This window comes from Cajanus cajan, chromosome 1, assembly GCF_000230855.2.
Source record: "Cajanus cajan strain Asha chromosome 1, NIPB_CcT2T_4, whole genome shotgun sequence".
Classification (NCBI taxonomy): Eukaryota; Viridiplantae; Streptophyta; class Magnoliopsida; order Fabales; family Fabaceae; genus Cajanus; species Cajanus cajan.
The window spans coordinates 86,277,054-86,294,923 of NC_138517.1; the positions used below are offsets into that span (position 1 = coordinate 86,277,054).

A 17,870-nucleotide genomic window follows, 5' to 3' on the forward strand; every position below is an offset into this window, starting at 1 on the left:
TTTTAAATTAGCATTTATGTCTTTCTTGTGCTTTGAAACTTCTTATGTAGTAGCTCAGAGAAGATGACCATTGTGATACTTTGAGTCTAGCTGACAAGTTTGTTTCATCTATCTTCATCATCTTTTCTTATGATGCTAAGTGACCTTTCAACTCATTTAATGTGAGTCTTAAATGTATTTCACTAAATGGTACCTCTTATATGATCAAGGAGACCATTTATTAGTTTTTCATACTAAACAAAACTTACAAAAGCAATGTCAGTACAAAGTAGTTATAATAGTGACTTTATCTACTTTTCTATGTGATTTTAGGGATTTAGTTTTGATTAAAAACATGATTTTTCTCTTTAACATATTTGTGAATTTTGAGATGGTTTTTTGATTTAATATGTTAATGAATGAAGCATTCAAAGTGAACTTTGACATTAGTCTTAATAAATGACAAATATTTATTATACATGAGAAAGATTGTATGTTTCGTTTAACTTTCAATGTCTTACAAACGATCTATGTCTTACGTTTCATTTGATAAGTTTTTCAAAGATATGTTCAAAGACGTTTTTGCAGACAATTCCTTTTTATAAAACCGTTTTCTTTGTTAGCATTGAAGTATAAAAGGTAATCTCTAATTAATAAAAATAGTCTTGTATTTCTTATAATTATGACCAAAATAAAATACTCATTTGTTTCTTATATATAAATATTAAGATAGTAATAAGTATTTCAAAATAGTACTGAGATTGTTATTTTTTTTTATCCATATAATAAGAAAATAAATAAGGTTGATTAGATAAAATTCAATTATCATTCAATTTTAAGTTATAGATTCAAACCATTTTGAATGGTCAATATGGTTTTACACTGATTAAACACGGTTGTGATGACTCAAAATTCATTTTTTTTATACATCAAAATGGTAGATTGAAGATGAACCCATATGACTACCGAATAGAAGTCATTTGCATGTTAAGAATCCTCGGATCAAGTACCATTGTCCACTTAATAATTAGTCGAAGTTCACTAGTACTTAACTTAATCCAGGACTTTATTTGTCAAACTAAAAATTAGCAGAAGAATTTCACCTCTAACACTAAAAAATCTTCTTGAGTAGTTATGTCAACTAAAGTAAAATTTTATTGTCACAAGAAATGTCTAACTCATGTCAAAAGAAACACAAGCTCAAACCAGATTATATCTTATAAGTCAAAAATAAAAAATAAAAAAATCAATTAAGTCAAATGCTTTAAATTTATCCAGACATAAAAAAGATAGAGATTAATTTTAATATAATATTCGCATAAAAAAATATATTCTGAATGTATTAAAAATTATTATATATATATATTAATTATTACAAAAACAATCTTCTCATGATTTATTGTTAGTTATAATAAAATAATTATTTAAGTTATTTACAACACATCTTATAAAAATAGATTTAATAATTAAATAGTAATGGCCACATTCGTGGTTCTTTTGGGCCATGCGCTATTACATTTCTTTTTTCCGTCTTAGCTTGGGTTATTCAGATGTTTAGCAAATGAATATAAATACAGGTTGACGATATATACACCTCCTTTTTTTTATAAGTACACCTCCTTTTCAAAAAAAATAATTAAAATTTTAAAATATTTTTATTTATTTTTTTAATTTTACATTTACAATATTTAATTTAGTACTTTTTTTTACAGATATTTCTTTTTTCCTTTTTTTTTTCTAATTTTTACATGTACCCCCGTTATCTTTCTTTCACCCCACCTATTTTGATAGCATGTAAAAATTGAAAGAGAAAAAAAAATGTGTGAATAAAAAGAAAAAAGTAGAAAATTGAAAGTTAAAGGTATAAATTAAAATATATATATATATAATATTTTATAATTTTTTTAAAAAAATAAAGAAGGTGTATTTATAAAAAAAACAGGAGGTGTATATATCATGAGCCTTCCGAAAAGAACTTTCCGTCAGAATAATTACGGAAAGTACTTTCCAGAACACTAAAATTACTATTCCGGAAATAACTTTCTGTCAAAATAATTATGAAAAATACTTTCCGTAACACTAGAATTACTATTGCGAAATTTTTTTTCCGGAATATTAATAGTGTTTGTATTTGTTACCATAATTTCAGAAAGAACTTTCCGCAATAGTAATTTTAGTGTTACGAAAAGTACTTTCCAGAATTATTCCGACAGAAAGTTATTTCCGGAATAGTAATTTTAATATTCCGGAAAGAACTTTCCATAACTATGTACAAATACACCTCCAAAAAAATTTTCCAGGATAATTTTTTTTTATATTTCAAATAATATTAAAGATAATTTAAGAATTTAATATTTTTTTTAAAAAGGGGGTGTATGTATAAAAAAATGGAGGTGTATATATCATCAGCCATAAATACATGTAACGTAAAGCATGCGCAGCACCAAGTGGAGGCCCGTTTTACATTAAAATATTCAATTGCGGGCTTTAATTTTTGCACACCTGTTTTTTATCTACCCACACTCCAAGTTTTGGATTACAGAAATATGTTTTCCTTTTATTAGTTTCTATTAAAATAAAAAATATAACCAATTATTTTTATATTAAAATACTTAACTCAACTAAAATATTTGTTTATGTCGTGTTCTCCCAATAAACTTAAATACATTGTACCATTTTGTATCAAGATAATTTTTCACTGACACTTTTATAAGAAAAAACATTAAAATAAATAAATAAAATTTTTCACAAATTAAAATTTATATATAAGCTAAGGACATATTTACGAGAAATTAATATGAATTTTTTTTTTACAAATTAGTTTATACATAAATTAATTTTAATTTTTGTAAAAATTTATCTCATTTCTCCTTATTTTAGTCTCCTAAAAGTTCTTTTAAAAAACAATATTCAAGCAAATCTAATGTTTTGCTCAATTAACTGATTCATGTTGATCTCCCTCACCATATCTCATTTTTATTAATAATGAAAAAAAATCTAAATTTCACATCAAACAATAACTTATTAAAGACAACAAATGAGTGAAGAGGTAGGAGACTAGAAGTGACGGTGATATGTTGGAATTGATTTATACACGCCCCTACCCTTATTGTCATTTCTGTCAACTCTTTTTATAACTCAATATATTAATTTTAATATTATATATAATTAATTGTAGAATTGAAATACTTAGACATGTTTATTTGATTTTACTTTAAAAAATGTCATTTATTAATAATAAAAAAAAAAGAATTTTCTACGGTTTTGATATGGTTATCTAAATTATTTTAAAAACACTTTTTTTTCTTTTTATTAAACATAACTCTTATATGCTTCTTAAAATATTATTTCTAAAATTCGTCTTTTTTAAATTATTTTTTTCTTATTTTAAACAAACTGACCTAATATTATGTTAGATAAATTATTATTTATTAAGTTTATATGTTAAATTATTAATACATAATTAGTTAAAAATATGTTTTTAAAAGAACATATGAAATTAAAAAATATATTTTAAAAGAACAATGATAGAATTAAGTTGAGTCTAAAATTTCCATTGTAAGAATATGATCTCCCTTCCTTTAGTTTCTCTTTCTCTTTTTTCGTTAACAAGTATGGAAATTCAACTTTTGATTATATTAGACTGAATAGTGTTTGAGAAAAACGAATACTTAGGTGGGAGGTCGGACATCCCATGAGGAAGTGATATCATTTGTTAGATGTATTAATATTAAATTAGATGGTTGATATTTTTTTCTTTTATTTCTTTTTTCTTTTTCATTTCACTTTCCTAGTTTACCTTTATCATCTCTTTCCTTCTTTTTCTGGCTTAATTTTTTGTTTTACCCCATTTCTTTCTGAACGAGGAGCAATAAAGAAGTTTGGCAACTTGGGCGGAATTTGATATTATGAGAAAAAAGATAGAGAAAAGGGAAAAAACGTAAGAGAAGAGACAAGTTGTGCATGCGACAATGGCTAATTGCGCACACAACAACGATGGTAGTTAAATATATCTAACACTTTTTTTATGAAGGGAGACATTTTCTTAATCTCTCACCCTAATTACCTTTGTTAGTGTTAAAGTTTGATTGTAAAATATTAAAATTTCATATATAAATCATCTATATATATGTCACATTAATTAAGAATTAAGCTATAGGACTATATAAGTAAAAAGATCTTAATATTAGTTGGCTTGATTTTAGGTTAGTATGTTCCAATACTGTTTGCACCCACGTTTTCTTTATCCAAAGAAGTCCTCAATGTGATAGTTGATGGAGCAAGTTTCTTTTTTGTCCAAATAGTTTGATATTGAAAAATAAGCATAAAATAACGGGAGAATAATTTATTTAAAGTTATATTAAGATCACTTTCTATTTTATGTCTATATATGCTTAAAATGATGGCAATATACATCCAACTAATTTAAGGACCACTTTGAATTAATGTTGGATTAAAACCAAACTATTTGAAAACAAAAAGCATTTTTCCTTTCTTCTCTTTCAATGTTGTTTTCTATATCTACCTATTTGTACTAAAAGGAATAATAGTAAACAACTTGATGATAAACATTTAAGACTATAGGACCAATCTGACATGACCCTTGTATTATATCCACCCCATGGTTTCTCTCATGGGGTCTCAAGCATTCCAATATCTCAAAATCGAGTATTAATTGAAGAATTTAATTCAGTCACAAGTGCAATGCAAATGGCTAAAGGGAGAAGAACTTGCCAAAACTAGGGTTGATATGCTCAAAGTCATAATCCCTGCCCCTCTAATTTTCTCATCTCTATCTCCTTTCGCTGGTAAGTAAAATGGTTCCTGTATTAGTAGGGTTATTCAGTTACCTGGCTCTGTCACTCGGCCACCTGATAGCCGACACCCAATCGGCACCCGAGTAGCCGAACCAGGTGGCCGATTAGCCACCACATGATCCATAGATCCAGATCTCCACTAATGAAGAGTTAAGGACTCCCCCTATTAGAGGCGCATTACCTAATCCGGTAATCCTGTTGCAGAGCCCATGGGAATTCGGGCCCATAAATGTCAGTATAAATAGCTCATGTCACGAGGTAACTGTTGGGATTCATCCCAAGTCCCACATCGGTAAAATGAAGGAACATTGGCTAGTTTATAAGTGTCCACCATTCCACATAGTAAGAGGCCTTTTGGGAAGGAGCCCAAAAACAAAACCGTGCGGGCTTGGGCCCAAAGCGGACAATATCATACTATGATGGTGGAACAGGTGGACTATCGGGCCCTACAAGTGGTATCAGAGCCAACGGTTCGTCTGGGTTTGATGCGGGAAGACCCTCAGTGTTGTGCCTCGCGATGGAGATTCGAACTTGGTGCCTTGTGTCGAAAGTCTTCCTGATATTGTGGTGTTCAGGCGGCGTGTCCCGTAGAGTTAATGGCGGTACAAGATGGTGACGGATTATCGCTTGAGGGGAGGAGATCACGAGACATGTGGTCCTTGGTCTGAGGGGAGGTTTGTTGGGATTCATCCCAAGTCCCACATCGGTAAAATGAAGGAACATTGGCTAGTTTATAAGTGTCCACCATTCCACATAGTAAGAGGCCTTTTGGGAAGGAGCCCAAAAACAAAACCGTGCGGGCTTGGGCCCAAAGCGGACAATATCATACTATGATGGTGGAACAGGTGGACTATCGGGCCCTACAGTAACGTCACTGTTCATTAATTACTATCGATATTTGTGTTTTGTCCTGACTTGAGTGTCGGAGTGCCTTTTGCAGGTACCTCCCCCCTCACCGGAATATTCGATCGGAACTCTCGTTCGGTCCACCAAATACGAGAAGATTATTAGTGTGCCTTTCAGACAGGTACAGTTCCAATGAAAGGACTGTGACATTTCTTACTTAATTTTGATGATAAATAAATTAAAGGTGAAAAGAATTTGAATTTGATTTTATTTAAAGTTGATTATGTGCCTGTGACGGTGTTGCAGTTGTTGCATTTTTGTCCTTTTGACTTATTATTTTCTCTTGGGAGTTTATTCTTTATGCAAGCACATTTTATGTACAACAGCATGTCCGGTTTTTCTGTTTTTTTAACCTTTATGGATAAAAAGTGGTTAATTTGTCAGCAGCAATTTGTGGGGCACTCTATTAAACACAATCCCTTTAATTTCTGAAACACTTTGATTGGATAGCTGGCTAGATTTGGAACCTTTCTGATTAGTCTCATTAATAATTCTAGAGTGTTATTTGTTTTCCAAAATGCTAAACTCTAAATATGTCCTTTTAATCAATTCCAAGACCATGTAAGTCATCCTTTAACAATGGTCGAGAAACATCTGTGATTCTGGATCAATAATTTTCCCTTTCCTTTCCATTTTTCACCCACTATTATTAGTTCCTTTTGTTTTTCTTTTTGGGTTGCTTACTAGTTTGTTAATAAAAGCTAAAGATAAAGTTAACTATTACATAATTAGTTTAAGTACTTGATTAATTTTTTAAAATTTAATTTATATGTATTATCAGATCTTATAAATTTTTCTCACACAAATAATGAGGACAAAGGTAAATTTTTGTGGGTGCTGTTGATAAAAGCTAATAAAAGCTGACCACTAAAAAATTAATTTACCTATTTTTTAATTTAATTTATATCCATAATTAATTATCAAAAAAAAATTTATAGACATTAAAAGAAAATAGGTATACCCTTCGAGATGAAAAAAAAAACTGTACAAATAGGGGAGAAAACAATGAAAATGTACAGGAATGATCATTTAAATTGTTAGGAAAAAAAATATAAATGATTTGAAAAATAGATTAAAAAAATAGTTATGAAATAATCTCTCAACTATTAAGAGGCATTAATCTACTAATAGAATAAATATTTTGATAAAATTATTTCTTGTTTAAACATGATAGAATCATTATGAATAGTAATTTCTTTTTCCAAATATTTATTACTAGTTGAAATAATCATGTATTAATTGATTCATGTACTAGTCAACCATAAAATTATTATTTTTGGATAACTCTTTTAGAAACATTATATTTTATTAATATAATTTTTAAAATTTTAATATTAACTCGTGCATACGAAAATTTAAATAATTGAACATAGTGATTGTATAATTTTATAATTAATATCTATTTATATTTAAAAGAATATTTTTTGATGTTATTTTAAAAATATTTTATATGTTAAATTGAATTTATTTTATAAAATATAAAATAAATTAATTTTATATAAAAAACTTATTTATTAAATAAATATTTATAATTTAACGATTAAATTAATGAAATTTAGTGTACACAGAATTACTAAATTGAATAAATTCACCAAAAATTACTCATAAAATATTTATGTTGATCTATATTTCTTATTTTTTTTATAATTATATTATTGATATAATTTATTTACTGATATCACTAATAATTAACTATGTTGTACGGATACGACATGAGACTATTGTGTCTTCGAGTCTGACACTCTTTAGGAGTAGATATATTGTGGACGCATTTTGGACACTTCAACAGACCGTATACATACAAATTGGACACGTCTCCATCACGGACAGTTACAAAATGTACTATTTGATACGTGGATTTTAGTTTTTTTTAAAAGAAGAATAAATTTCAATAAAAGTAGGAAGAAAAAAAGGAATGATTTAAGATTTTTTTTAAAAATAAAAATAAACTCCAATAAAAGCATAGACAAAAAAGGAGAATTCGAGTTTTTTTATAAAGAAAATAAAAAAATATCGATAAAAATAAAAGTAAAGAAGTAAGATTTGAGATTTAAAAAAAATTGATAAAAATAGAAATAATGAAGAAAATTATTTTTATCTCTCCTTACTTAATTTTCACGTAATAGAAAAAGAAAAAAAATTAATAAAATTAAAAAAATAAAGAGAGGATTTGAGATTTAAAAATAAAATTATGAATATGATATCTCTTAATAATTTTTTTTAAGACTTAATAGGTTATTGTTGTATTAATATATAATATTTTTGTCATGTTATTTATATTATATATTATATATATTTTGTCCATGTGTCTTATGTTTTTTTGATTTTGTCATATCTTTATATTTGTGTCTATATCGTATTTCAATATCGTGTCTAAATCTGTATTACATAAATCATCTCTATCAGAGAATTTAGTTAGTCTTTTTTTTATATGATCTCTCATTAGTATCACACTTTTTCTGTACTCCACTATTCCTTGTTTATAATTTTTTTCATCTCAAATACATATAAGTAACAAAAGTCATGAAATATCAATCTCATTTCATTCATTCATTCATAAGTTGGTGTGTAAAATACTTACGGTAGTTTGAAAATAAAAATAAAAAAATTGAAAAGGCAAAGATGCAATGGATGATAATACTTGACTATTTTCTATTTGAGAATTGAGAAGATATGTTATTTAAATATGTAAGCTGGTGTCTATAAAGACCTTGTCAGCAGAAAATTGACTATACAAGAGAGAGGGTGTATTGTGGTAAAGGTAGAAAAACTATAGGCACGTATGAAGCAAAATATATATATGGTGTAGAAAAATATGACCAAAATAATAAATTAATTCCATGGATAAAAGAAAAAAAAATTGTGAAAGGGATTTGGAAGTGCATGTGAACTAGTCTAGAGTTGGTTTTGGTGATTTGGGTAGTAGACAAGCACCTTAGACTTAGTCAAAGCACTTCATTAACCTAAAACCCATTACAGATAGTGTGTGTAAGTGTATCATACTTCACTTTCCAATGAAAACCACATCCCACATGATGTTGCCATGGGAAATTGAAAGATCACAAACTCCCCTCAAAAGATATCTTCACCAATTTACCCTTCTCCCATTTCATTTCACTCCAAGCATATATGTTCTCTCTCTCATTGACCCCACACCACCTAAACATGGTGTAAATATTCATTATTGGCCGACAAGTGTCAAACTTTGATTGATACACGCACATCCAGTTATGGCCCCATCCAAAGGTTCGAAGCTTTAGCTTGCTAATCAGTCCCCATCATTCAGTGTGCCATGTGTCCACGCATCTGAGTATACCAACCTTCTATTCCTAACCTGATACTATTCAATTCACAATAGGAAAGAAAAGAAAATAAAGGGTACTGTGTGGGTGGGCGAGCTGAGTAAGAGTGAGTGAGGGACCCTAAATAATGGATCAAAAGCCAAACTACAGAGTGTTGTGCAATTATTCATTCACACCATCAATTTCATCCCGCAGCTACCTAGCTTGCAAAAAAGAAAAAAAAACAAATAATATTCCCCCATCCATTCAATAGTGGACAAAAATAGAACATTTAAAATTAACAAACACGACTTTTTTAATCATATTAATTAATAATTATTTTAACAAAAATGTTCATTTTTTAATTCTTTAACAATAAAAATGCTTACTTAAGGGGTTTGTTAGTTTAAGGAGTAAGAACAACACGTTTTTAGACAATTATTTTCTGAAACAATTAAAAATTACTAAAATGTATAAAATTATTAGTGAGATACATTACTTAGATAAGGAAAAAAAAATTCATAATATCTTATAATTTATTTTTATAAATGTGTTCAAAATGGATTTTTTTTAACAAGAATCACAACATACCCTCAATAATAATTATAAAAAAAATCATCACTAAGAATTTGAAAAGTTATCCAATACCAAAGACTTGAAAATGAAAGCTATTCTTAAAACGAAACAATTTATTATTAATTAATCTATGAGCTCAATAATTATAAAAGTAATTAATTTTTATTGAAAAACTTAATAAGTAAATATTTCATATCAATCACATTTTTCTCTAACCACAAAATCCAAACATAAGATTTTGTTAAAGAAGATTTAATCTGATTTGTGAGTTGTGACGTAACATATGTTTTTTGTTTTGGCAAGAATAAGAAATTATATAAAAAGAATGGGATTTGAAGCTAAATTGTCATTGAATTTGAAATATGGTAATAGGAGGTAAGATTGTTTAGAAAAGCATGTGTGTGAGTGTGATTGAGTTATTAATATTTATGCTTTGGGTTAAAACTTAAAAGGAAGAAAAGGAAGGTGTGTGTGAGTGTTGTGAGTTGTGAGATAGGAAGAGAAGAAAGGAGGCATGAGAAAGAGCATCCGTTGTTGCATATCGTGCATTCTGCCATGCGGGGCACTGGACGTAATCCGCATAGTGCACTCGAACGGGCGCGTGGAGGAACTGAGCGGAAGCATCAAAGCCAGCGACATCATGAAGGCGCACCCCAAACACGTCCTTAAGAAGCCTTCCTCCCCCTCCGCCCAAGACGGCGGCGTCGTTCCCAAGATCGTTGTCGTCCCCCCCGACGCCCAGCTCCAGCGCGGCAAGATTTACTTCCTCATGCCCCTCCCCTCCCCCTCCCGCTCCCACAAGCTTAAGAACAAACGCAAGGACCACCGCTCCGACAACCACCTCGCCAATGAACGCTACTTGACTCATATACTCTCCGAGAATCTCTCTCTCTCTACTCACACAGACAAAAGACCACCTCGTCTCGCTGTCTGGAGACCTCACTTGGACACCATTTCTGAGTCTCCACCTCATCTGTAACGCTCTTTCTCCATCTTCCCATTTTTTTCATTTCTCTTTTATATATATATACCTTCTCTTCCTATATATCTAATATATATTATTTCCTTCATTAGCAAATCATTCTCTATATAAAATTCTTCATGTTATAAATGATTTTTAAGAGTTTTGCTATCCAAACTCACTCATATTCTACTTAGATTCTTATAAATAGAGGTAAATATGTGCTTTTCATGATAATTGTTCCTTGGGGTTCAACAAGAGTTGGGCTTCGTTTGAATATATATATCGACATGGTCTTGGAATCAATTTTGTTGATTACCAATTTATTAGCTTTCGTTATGAGGGGGTGTGTTTGGTGTTTAGTTGGTGGGGTGCCAGCATGACTGATCCAAGGGTGTTATCATTTTGTAATTTTCAGGGAGGGATGAGCAGGAGCTTAATTTGTAAAGGTTTCAGTATTTGTTTTGCTTTTTAATTTTTTATGAATTAAGCTTGGAGTTGGAAGTGGACATCGAAAAGTGAACACAGCAAGTGTAGTATGATTGAAACACAGGAGAAAAGGATCCCACTTCTGTTGTGTCTGGTTTTCGGGGCATTCGTCGTTCTGTATTCGAAGCTGATTGAGACGTATGCTCGAATTTATGCCATTGCTACAAACGGAGTAATCTATTCACGTTTATTCCCCTCTTTCACATTGGAAAAAAAAAATGTAGTGTTCAACATTGCTAGCCAGAGGGTGACATAATGCTTGCATCACCCTTTATACATATAATAGGTGTAGTTCTAATCATAAAATGATAATAATACAAATAAATTCAAGTAGATAGCTTTTCACATATATTTTATTTTTCAAGAGGAAAAAAATGTTTTGGGCCCCCCAATTGAGGGAGGACAGATTCATCGTTGTCTAAGAAGTGTAAAGCCACGGTGTACTTGCCCACAAACTAAGGGTAAAAAAATGAAAAAGAAAAACATAGGTTGGATCATGAAAAGACCAAAGGATGACTTTGCGGTTGAAAGTAGCCACTGTGACAGTGTGCTTTCCACCAAAATTCTAATATCAAATGATGCGTTGGTAATTAGTGGGGGGTATGATATGATATGATATATATATAAATATAATATAGCATTTTGTTGCGAGGTTAGTGGCGGTGGCATCCTGTAAAGGTGATTATTACACGGTGGAGTCTTGACCTAGTGGAGATCATTGAGCCTTGAGAGAAGCTCGTGTTCTGTTCTGGTTCTGATTCTGATTTTAGATTCTTCTCTGTGATCCGAACGCATATATGCGGTTTTTAGTTTTTACTCGGAAGCCAGCCCCACCATCACAAAAAAGTTGGCAGAGTGCTTCATATGCAACAATGAATGAATCATTGAAATGTGATGGTCTCATGGGATGTCAGTGTTATGAGTGGATCAGGTGAACTCACTAACCTCCTTGTCTGAATCTTCTCTCACTCTCCCTTGCTTCATTTCACCAACATAATTAAACCATTATTTTCATCTTCTGTGTCAATTGTTACCACGAATACTTTTGTTTTAGATTGTGTATCATTGCATCGTGACGGTTAATTGTGCTTTTGCAAAGGAGTCAAGTGTGTAGTGAACAATAATGACATGGGAACAAAGAAATCAGATTGAAGCCATCACTCGTTGATTTTCAAAAGCAACCCCACCTTGTCACTCTGCATCTATGTATATCTAGACTCTAGAGATAGAATTGGTCTCTGTATATATAGGATTTGATAGGGTATTAATTGAAGCTAACCCTACCATTTTTCTCTAGGACGAGACCTCTCACTCTCGTTAGCGACATTCTACAAGACTATAACTGCGTTAAAAATGAGGGAGAAAAATATTTTTTTTCCTATTTGGTGTATTGGAAGTAGAATGGAAAATAGAAGACTACCATAGTGTTAAAAGAGAGTGAGATTAACATCATTCTTTATCATAAATTAGAGTAAATCTTGATCCTCAATTAAAAAAATTATAAGTAATAAATTATGTTATTGACTTTCAATATTTTTTATTATTTTTAAAATTGTCACTCAATGTGATATTTATAGTACTAAATACATTGTAGTTAATATTCATACATAACATAAAAAAATAAATTGATAACGATTATGATAATAATGGTGGATATTCATCATATTAATAATATTTTACTTATTATAAATAAAATAATAATAATTAATTTGATGAGTTGGTATAGTGATTATGTTGTGTATATTCTTTATGTTATGGAGATTATTCATTTAATGGAGGATTTCGTGATTGATTTTTATCATGTGTGAAAATCTCTCATGTTATTGAATTCTTCTATAAATAGATGTTTTAATAATGACAATTTCTTAGTTCTATTTTCTTATCATAGAAATGTGTTCTTAAAGAGTACTAATAATTTTGCTTGAGTGTTTTAGTTTTAATTTGTTATGTACTCAAAAATATTATAAGTGTTTCGGTTCAAAAGAACTCTTAGAGGCATAATCATGTTTTTAAGCTGATGGAAAACACCTTGGTCATAACTATCTATGTGTGCACAAGTATGATGTTTTAAGGAGATTCAAGTTGGACATCTTCTTTTAGGGAAGATACCTTGAAGTGTCGTGTATATTAGTCTATCTAGTATAGCCTCCCAAGCAACAATTCTCAATTCAAACTTAGCTTCTAAAAAAAATTGGTATTGAAGACTCTATTCAAAAGGTTACTCAAAAGGAAGCTTCAAAAGCAATAACTCTTAGTTCAAACTTAGCTTCTTAGAAGATTGATATTGAAGATTCAGTTCAAAAGGTTACTTATAAGCACACTTAAAAGGAACCTTTAGAAATAAACTGCTTTTGAAGGACATATTGATATTAACCAAAATAAAAATACAAGATGACATCAACATTACTTATTAAAAGTCAAGCCAAATCCTACAAGCCTGTTTTGGAGTTTAAAAAGAAAGACCAAGGGGACTATTTAAAGTAAGCAAGAAAAATTCTTACTTTATACTATTTTTAGATATCTCATCTTCTATATTTGTAAACATACTTGTAATAGAAAAAGAAATGAAAATACTTCTTTAGTGAAAGCTCCTAATCAAGGAGAGAGTACTAGAATCTTAGCAGTTGCTAGGATTTAAAACTTGAAACTGTATTAGCCTGTCCTACTCAGATTTAGTGTTCAAAGGGTTAGGAAGGTGGGAAAAGTTATCAACTAGTTGGTTGAGGTTACACATAATATGAGGCTATGAGGGTGAGGTTTTCGACAGGTGTTAAGGGAGTTATTTAGTAGGTAGCTAAGGTTTATATACAAACACTAGGCAGTTGGTTTGTGTAGGAAAAATCTAGCAGATGGTTGGTGTTTGTAATCAGAGCAATTATTGCTTATCATAGTGGAAAAATCTCACAATGTATGAGGTTTGGATTTAGCCTAAAGTTGGATGAATCAAGATAAATCTCTATTTGCAATTTCTCTCACCCTATCTCCTTTACTTACTTTAACGGTTTATTATTGTTTACAATTTTGGTACATATTTATCTATTGTGGATATCATAAGTTGATTAACTTATCAAAGAAGGAATTTATTTTTATACCACCATAAGCATAAGCTTATGAAGGATTGTTTTTATAAGAAATCATTCAAAAGCAGAACAAGTCTTTTAAAACTATCAAAAACATCAACTTCTAATTATCAAAATTTCATAAAGACTTAAATTTTAAGAAATCCACTATACAACCCCTTTATTGATAGCTAACATTTACTTCACATGTCATCAATAATCACAATATCACAAGTAAAATTTATTTGTCTTAATAAGTTGAGACACTCATGGTAAAAAAAATAACACTTTTAATTTTAAACAAGTCAAATAATTTATTTTATGATATCCAATTAAAGGGATGAATCTTCTAAGTTGAGATCTTCATTTAATTTTTTATTAATTAAAAGGTCATTTCATTATTTTATTGATTAGATGTTTTAAATCTTTTATCGTATTTAATTAACATAATTTACATGTAATTTCAAAATTATAGTGGTGAAATATTACTTATATTTAATTATTTTTATAATAATATAAAATTAATGAAAACTTTAAGTGATACACATCAACTACTTTTACGAACACAATTTTGTTTTAGGATTTGTTAATATATTAATATTAAATACTCGTGACAAATTACTATAAACACAAATGCTTAACATATAGCGGTACATAATTTGTCCCTAGCATTAAAAATTAATTTATCACTAATATGATGCAATACTTTTGAAGAAAAAAAAAAGACAAGTTGAATATGTTTTTTCAACAAATTGTTTAATTATTATATTAAATGTAATGGAAAGTAAAATTGATAAAATATTAAAGACAAAAGGATAAATGTACAGGCCCTTTATGCTCCATCTTGAATCTTGATATCCAGTTGGGAAAACATGAAAGTGTGCAACGATATCATCGAGCAAACGGCGCCTCGCACTTGTGCATAATTAAGGTGGAAGTTACAAAATCTCCGTCCCCACCTATCACTTCGATTCGTTTCAAAATATTATATAACGATGAAAAAAGCTATGGTATACAGTAGAATATTATTATTATAGTATTTTGTGGAAAATTTCATGTCTCCATGTTGAAAATGTATAACATATTTTATAAGGTGCTTATACATATATTAATACACACCTTTAATTATGGCCTTCAAGCTGTTGGAGATATGGTAAGCGTTAGGCGGACCATAGCCCACACTTGTCTCGCACAAGTGCCTCACAGTTCAAATGTTGCCTTGCCGCAACTTTATTTGTATGCCACAAATATATTATGATATTAATATATATGTCGGGAATTTAGGTATTCATTCTCTATGAAAAACCACATTTAATAAGTTTTATTTAAAATTTAATGAAGTCGCTGAGGCTCCTAGGCACACCTCTTTATGATCTTTTCAAGCATATTCAATGTTTCAAATTTAATGCATTAGCATTGGAATTATTCGGTAGTTTTATTTATCTTTTAGTGAAGTTCAACATCTCACCTTATCTACTTATGTATTAATGTATGTTTGGATAAAAGTTGACTATAATTCAACTCATTTTCACTTTAAATTAATAATTTTGTTATTTTTATATTTTAAATAACTTCACATTTTAAGAAATAAAAACACACATTCCAATATTTTTAAATAGAGAACTAAATATATTCTTAATTTAACACCAATCTAATGAAATTATTCTTTTTATGGGCCATCTGAAACTTAACTATGATGGGTAATCATTAGAGGAAGTGAAGCTTCTTGAAGTAGAGTGATTTGTGATGACTTTGGGAGATTTATAGTTGGTTAACTTGTTGCTTGGAACGTTGTTTGATTATTCAAATGAAACTCTAGGCCATTCTTCATGGTTTATGACTAGTCCAAGATAAAAAGTTTGACGAAAGGATTTTGATTGAATCTGACTCGTCTTTAGCTATGAAACTCACTACTAAAGGTTGTCTTAGATCACATCTTTGTTTTAATATTGTTAAATAAATAGCAGAATTGATCCAGTAGGAGCACATTTCATCTCGTAATCATATTCTTCAGGAAGTTAACCGTGTTGCGAACTCTTTAACTAAGTTTAAGTTGTCTATAGGAGAAGAGTTGAAGGTTTTTTATTTTCCTTCTAACTCTATTCAAGTTATATTACTTGTTGAGAAGTCTACTTCTTCTTTTATTAGATGATTGTAATTAAAGCTTTTACATGGAATAGATCAGGACTTGTGGCTTGTTTTCTTTTGGGTGGCCAACTCGACCTAATATATTTTTGACGAGTTAATGACTGGTCAGGCTTAAACAGGTCAATTTGGTCCATTTTGTCATCTCTAAAAGGAAGTATAAGTATTGACTTTTGCACTACTCTACTTTCTCAAAGTACACATAATCTTTGGTTATATTTTTTTTTTATCTATGTATTACAAATTTACTATAATTAATTAGACTAGTCATTTATATATCCTTAATTTTCTAAAATAATTTAATTATAAAATTATCTTTCCTTTGAACGAAAAATAAAATAAGTAAGTTGAACAAAAGAAAATTACTATACAATGTTCAATTATATATATATATATATATATATATATATATATATATCCTTAAAATCTATTAACTTTTATCAATATAAAGAAAAATGTATTTTATTTTGAGAAGAAATAAAAAAAAAGTTAATAGAAAACAATGCTCAATAAATATATATATATATATTTTATTTTTATTAACTAATTTCTATATATTAAATATAAACTAATGCAATAGTATTTTAAGAGTATTTTTTCGATAATATAATTTTTAGAAATTATTTTAATTACATATTTAAATTATTATTTTTTCTTTCATAATTTTCAACTTTTATATATTAAAAATGAAAGACTATTTTGCACATTTTTTGAGAGTTTTTTTTTCCTCAACAAGATAGTTTTTAATAATTTTTATTAGTTTTAACTCTCTATTCGATCCTGACACTAGCAACTATATTCTTAACATTCCTATCCTCAATCCATACTACGAGGATAACTGCATTTGGAATTGGAGCCTTCTGGTTCTTTTACTGATCACTCTGCCTATAAAGGGTATCTTCAACATAACCTCTCCACGGGTCATCTTAGTGTTCCTAGTCCTTGGAAAAGCATTTGGAATCTCCACATTTCCCACAAAATTAAGCATTTTATATGAAGTTTGATGCATGACATCTTTCCTACTCTGCCTAACCTTCAAAAGAAAGGCATTCAATGTCCCAATACGTACATTATATTGAGAACACCTGGCACGCTTTCTTTAGTTATCCATCAACCAAGCTGTGTTGGCAGGGAAGTCAAATTCATTCTCGTACCATGAATTTGATTAATTCTTTTGGTGGTGTTTTTAACCATATATCTATTTTGCAGTATTGGACTCCTCAAGCTGCTGCATAATTCTCCATGGTTCTTTGGAGCACGTGGCTTAGTTAGAATGCTCTACATTTGAGCAACACTCCTTGGAACCAGAATGAGATCAACCTTCGTGCCTCCTCCATGCTTCATGATTGGGCCGTTACTAATAGAGTTGCTCCTGTTCAACCTAACCCTCCATCTAGGTAGCGCTGTCTCCTCCTCCCCAAGGGTCGCTCAAGTGCAATATTGCCACTCACTCTTTTTCGGTGGAAGGGCTTACAAGAATTAGCATTTGCATTAGAGACTATCAAGATGCCTTTATTAAAGCTCGTTCAACCACAATCAAATGTTGTATGGATTGGCAAAACTTTTGTTTTTCTTTATGCTATCAATTGGACCCATGATTAGAACTTGGGTGATACTATTTTCAAAACGGACTGTAATCGTATCTCATCCTATTTCT

General features: G+C 29.8%; 1 protein-coding gene across 1 annotated transcript; it reads left to right on the plus strand.

The window, feature by feature from the left end:
* The first annotated feature begins 9,897 nt into the window (after positions 1–9,897).
* On the plus strand, positions 9,898–11,356 carry LOC109812723 (uncharacterized). Its single transcript, XM_020376753.3, has 2 exons — positions 9,898–10,534; positions 10,939–11,356. The coding sequence occupies exons 1-2, from the start codon at positions 10,074–10,076 to the stop codon at positions 10,946–10,948; spliced, it is 471 nt and encodes a 156-aa protein (XP_020232342.1). The 5' UTR covers positions 9,898–10,073; the 3' UTR covers positions 10,949–11,356.
* The last annotated feature ends 6,514 nt before the right edge of the window (positions 11,357–17,870 follow it).

What these genes read in the sequence shown, in the direction of transcription:
- LOC109812723 (XM_020376753.3), top strand. Translation starts at nt 10,074, where the DNA reads ATGAGAAAGAGCATCCGTTGTTGCATATCGTGCATTCTGCCATGCGGG.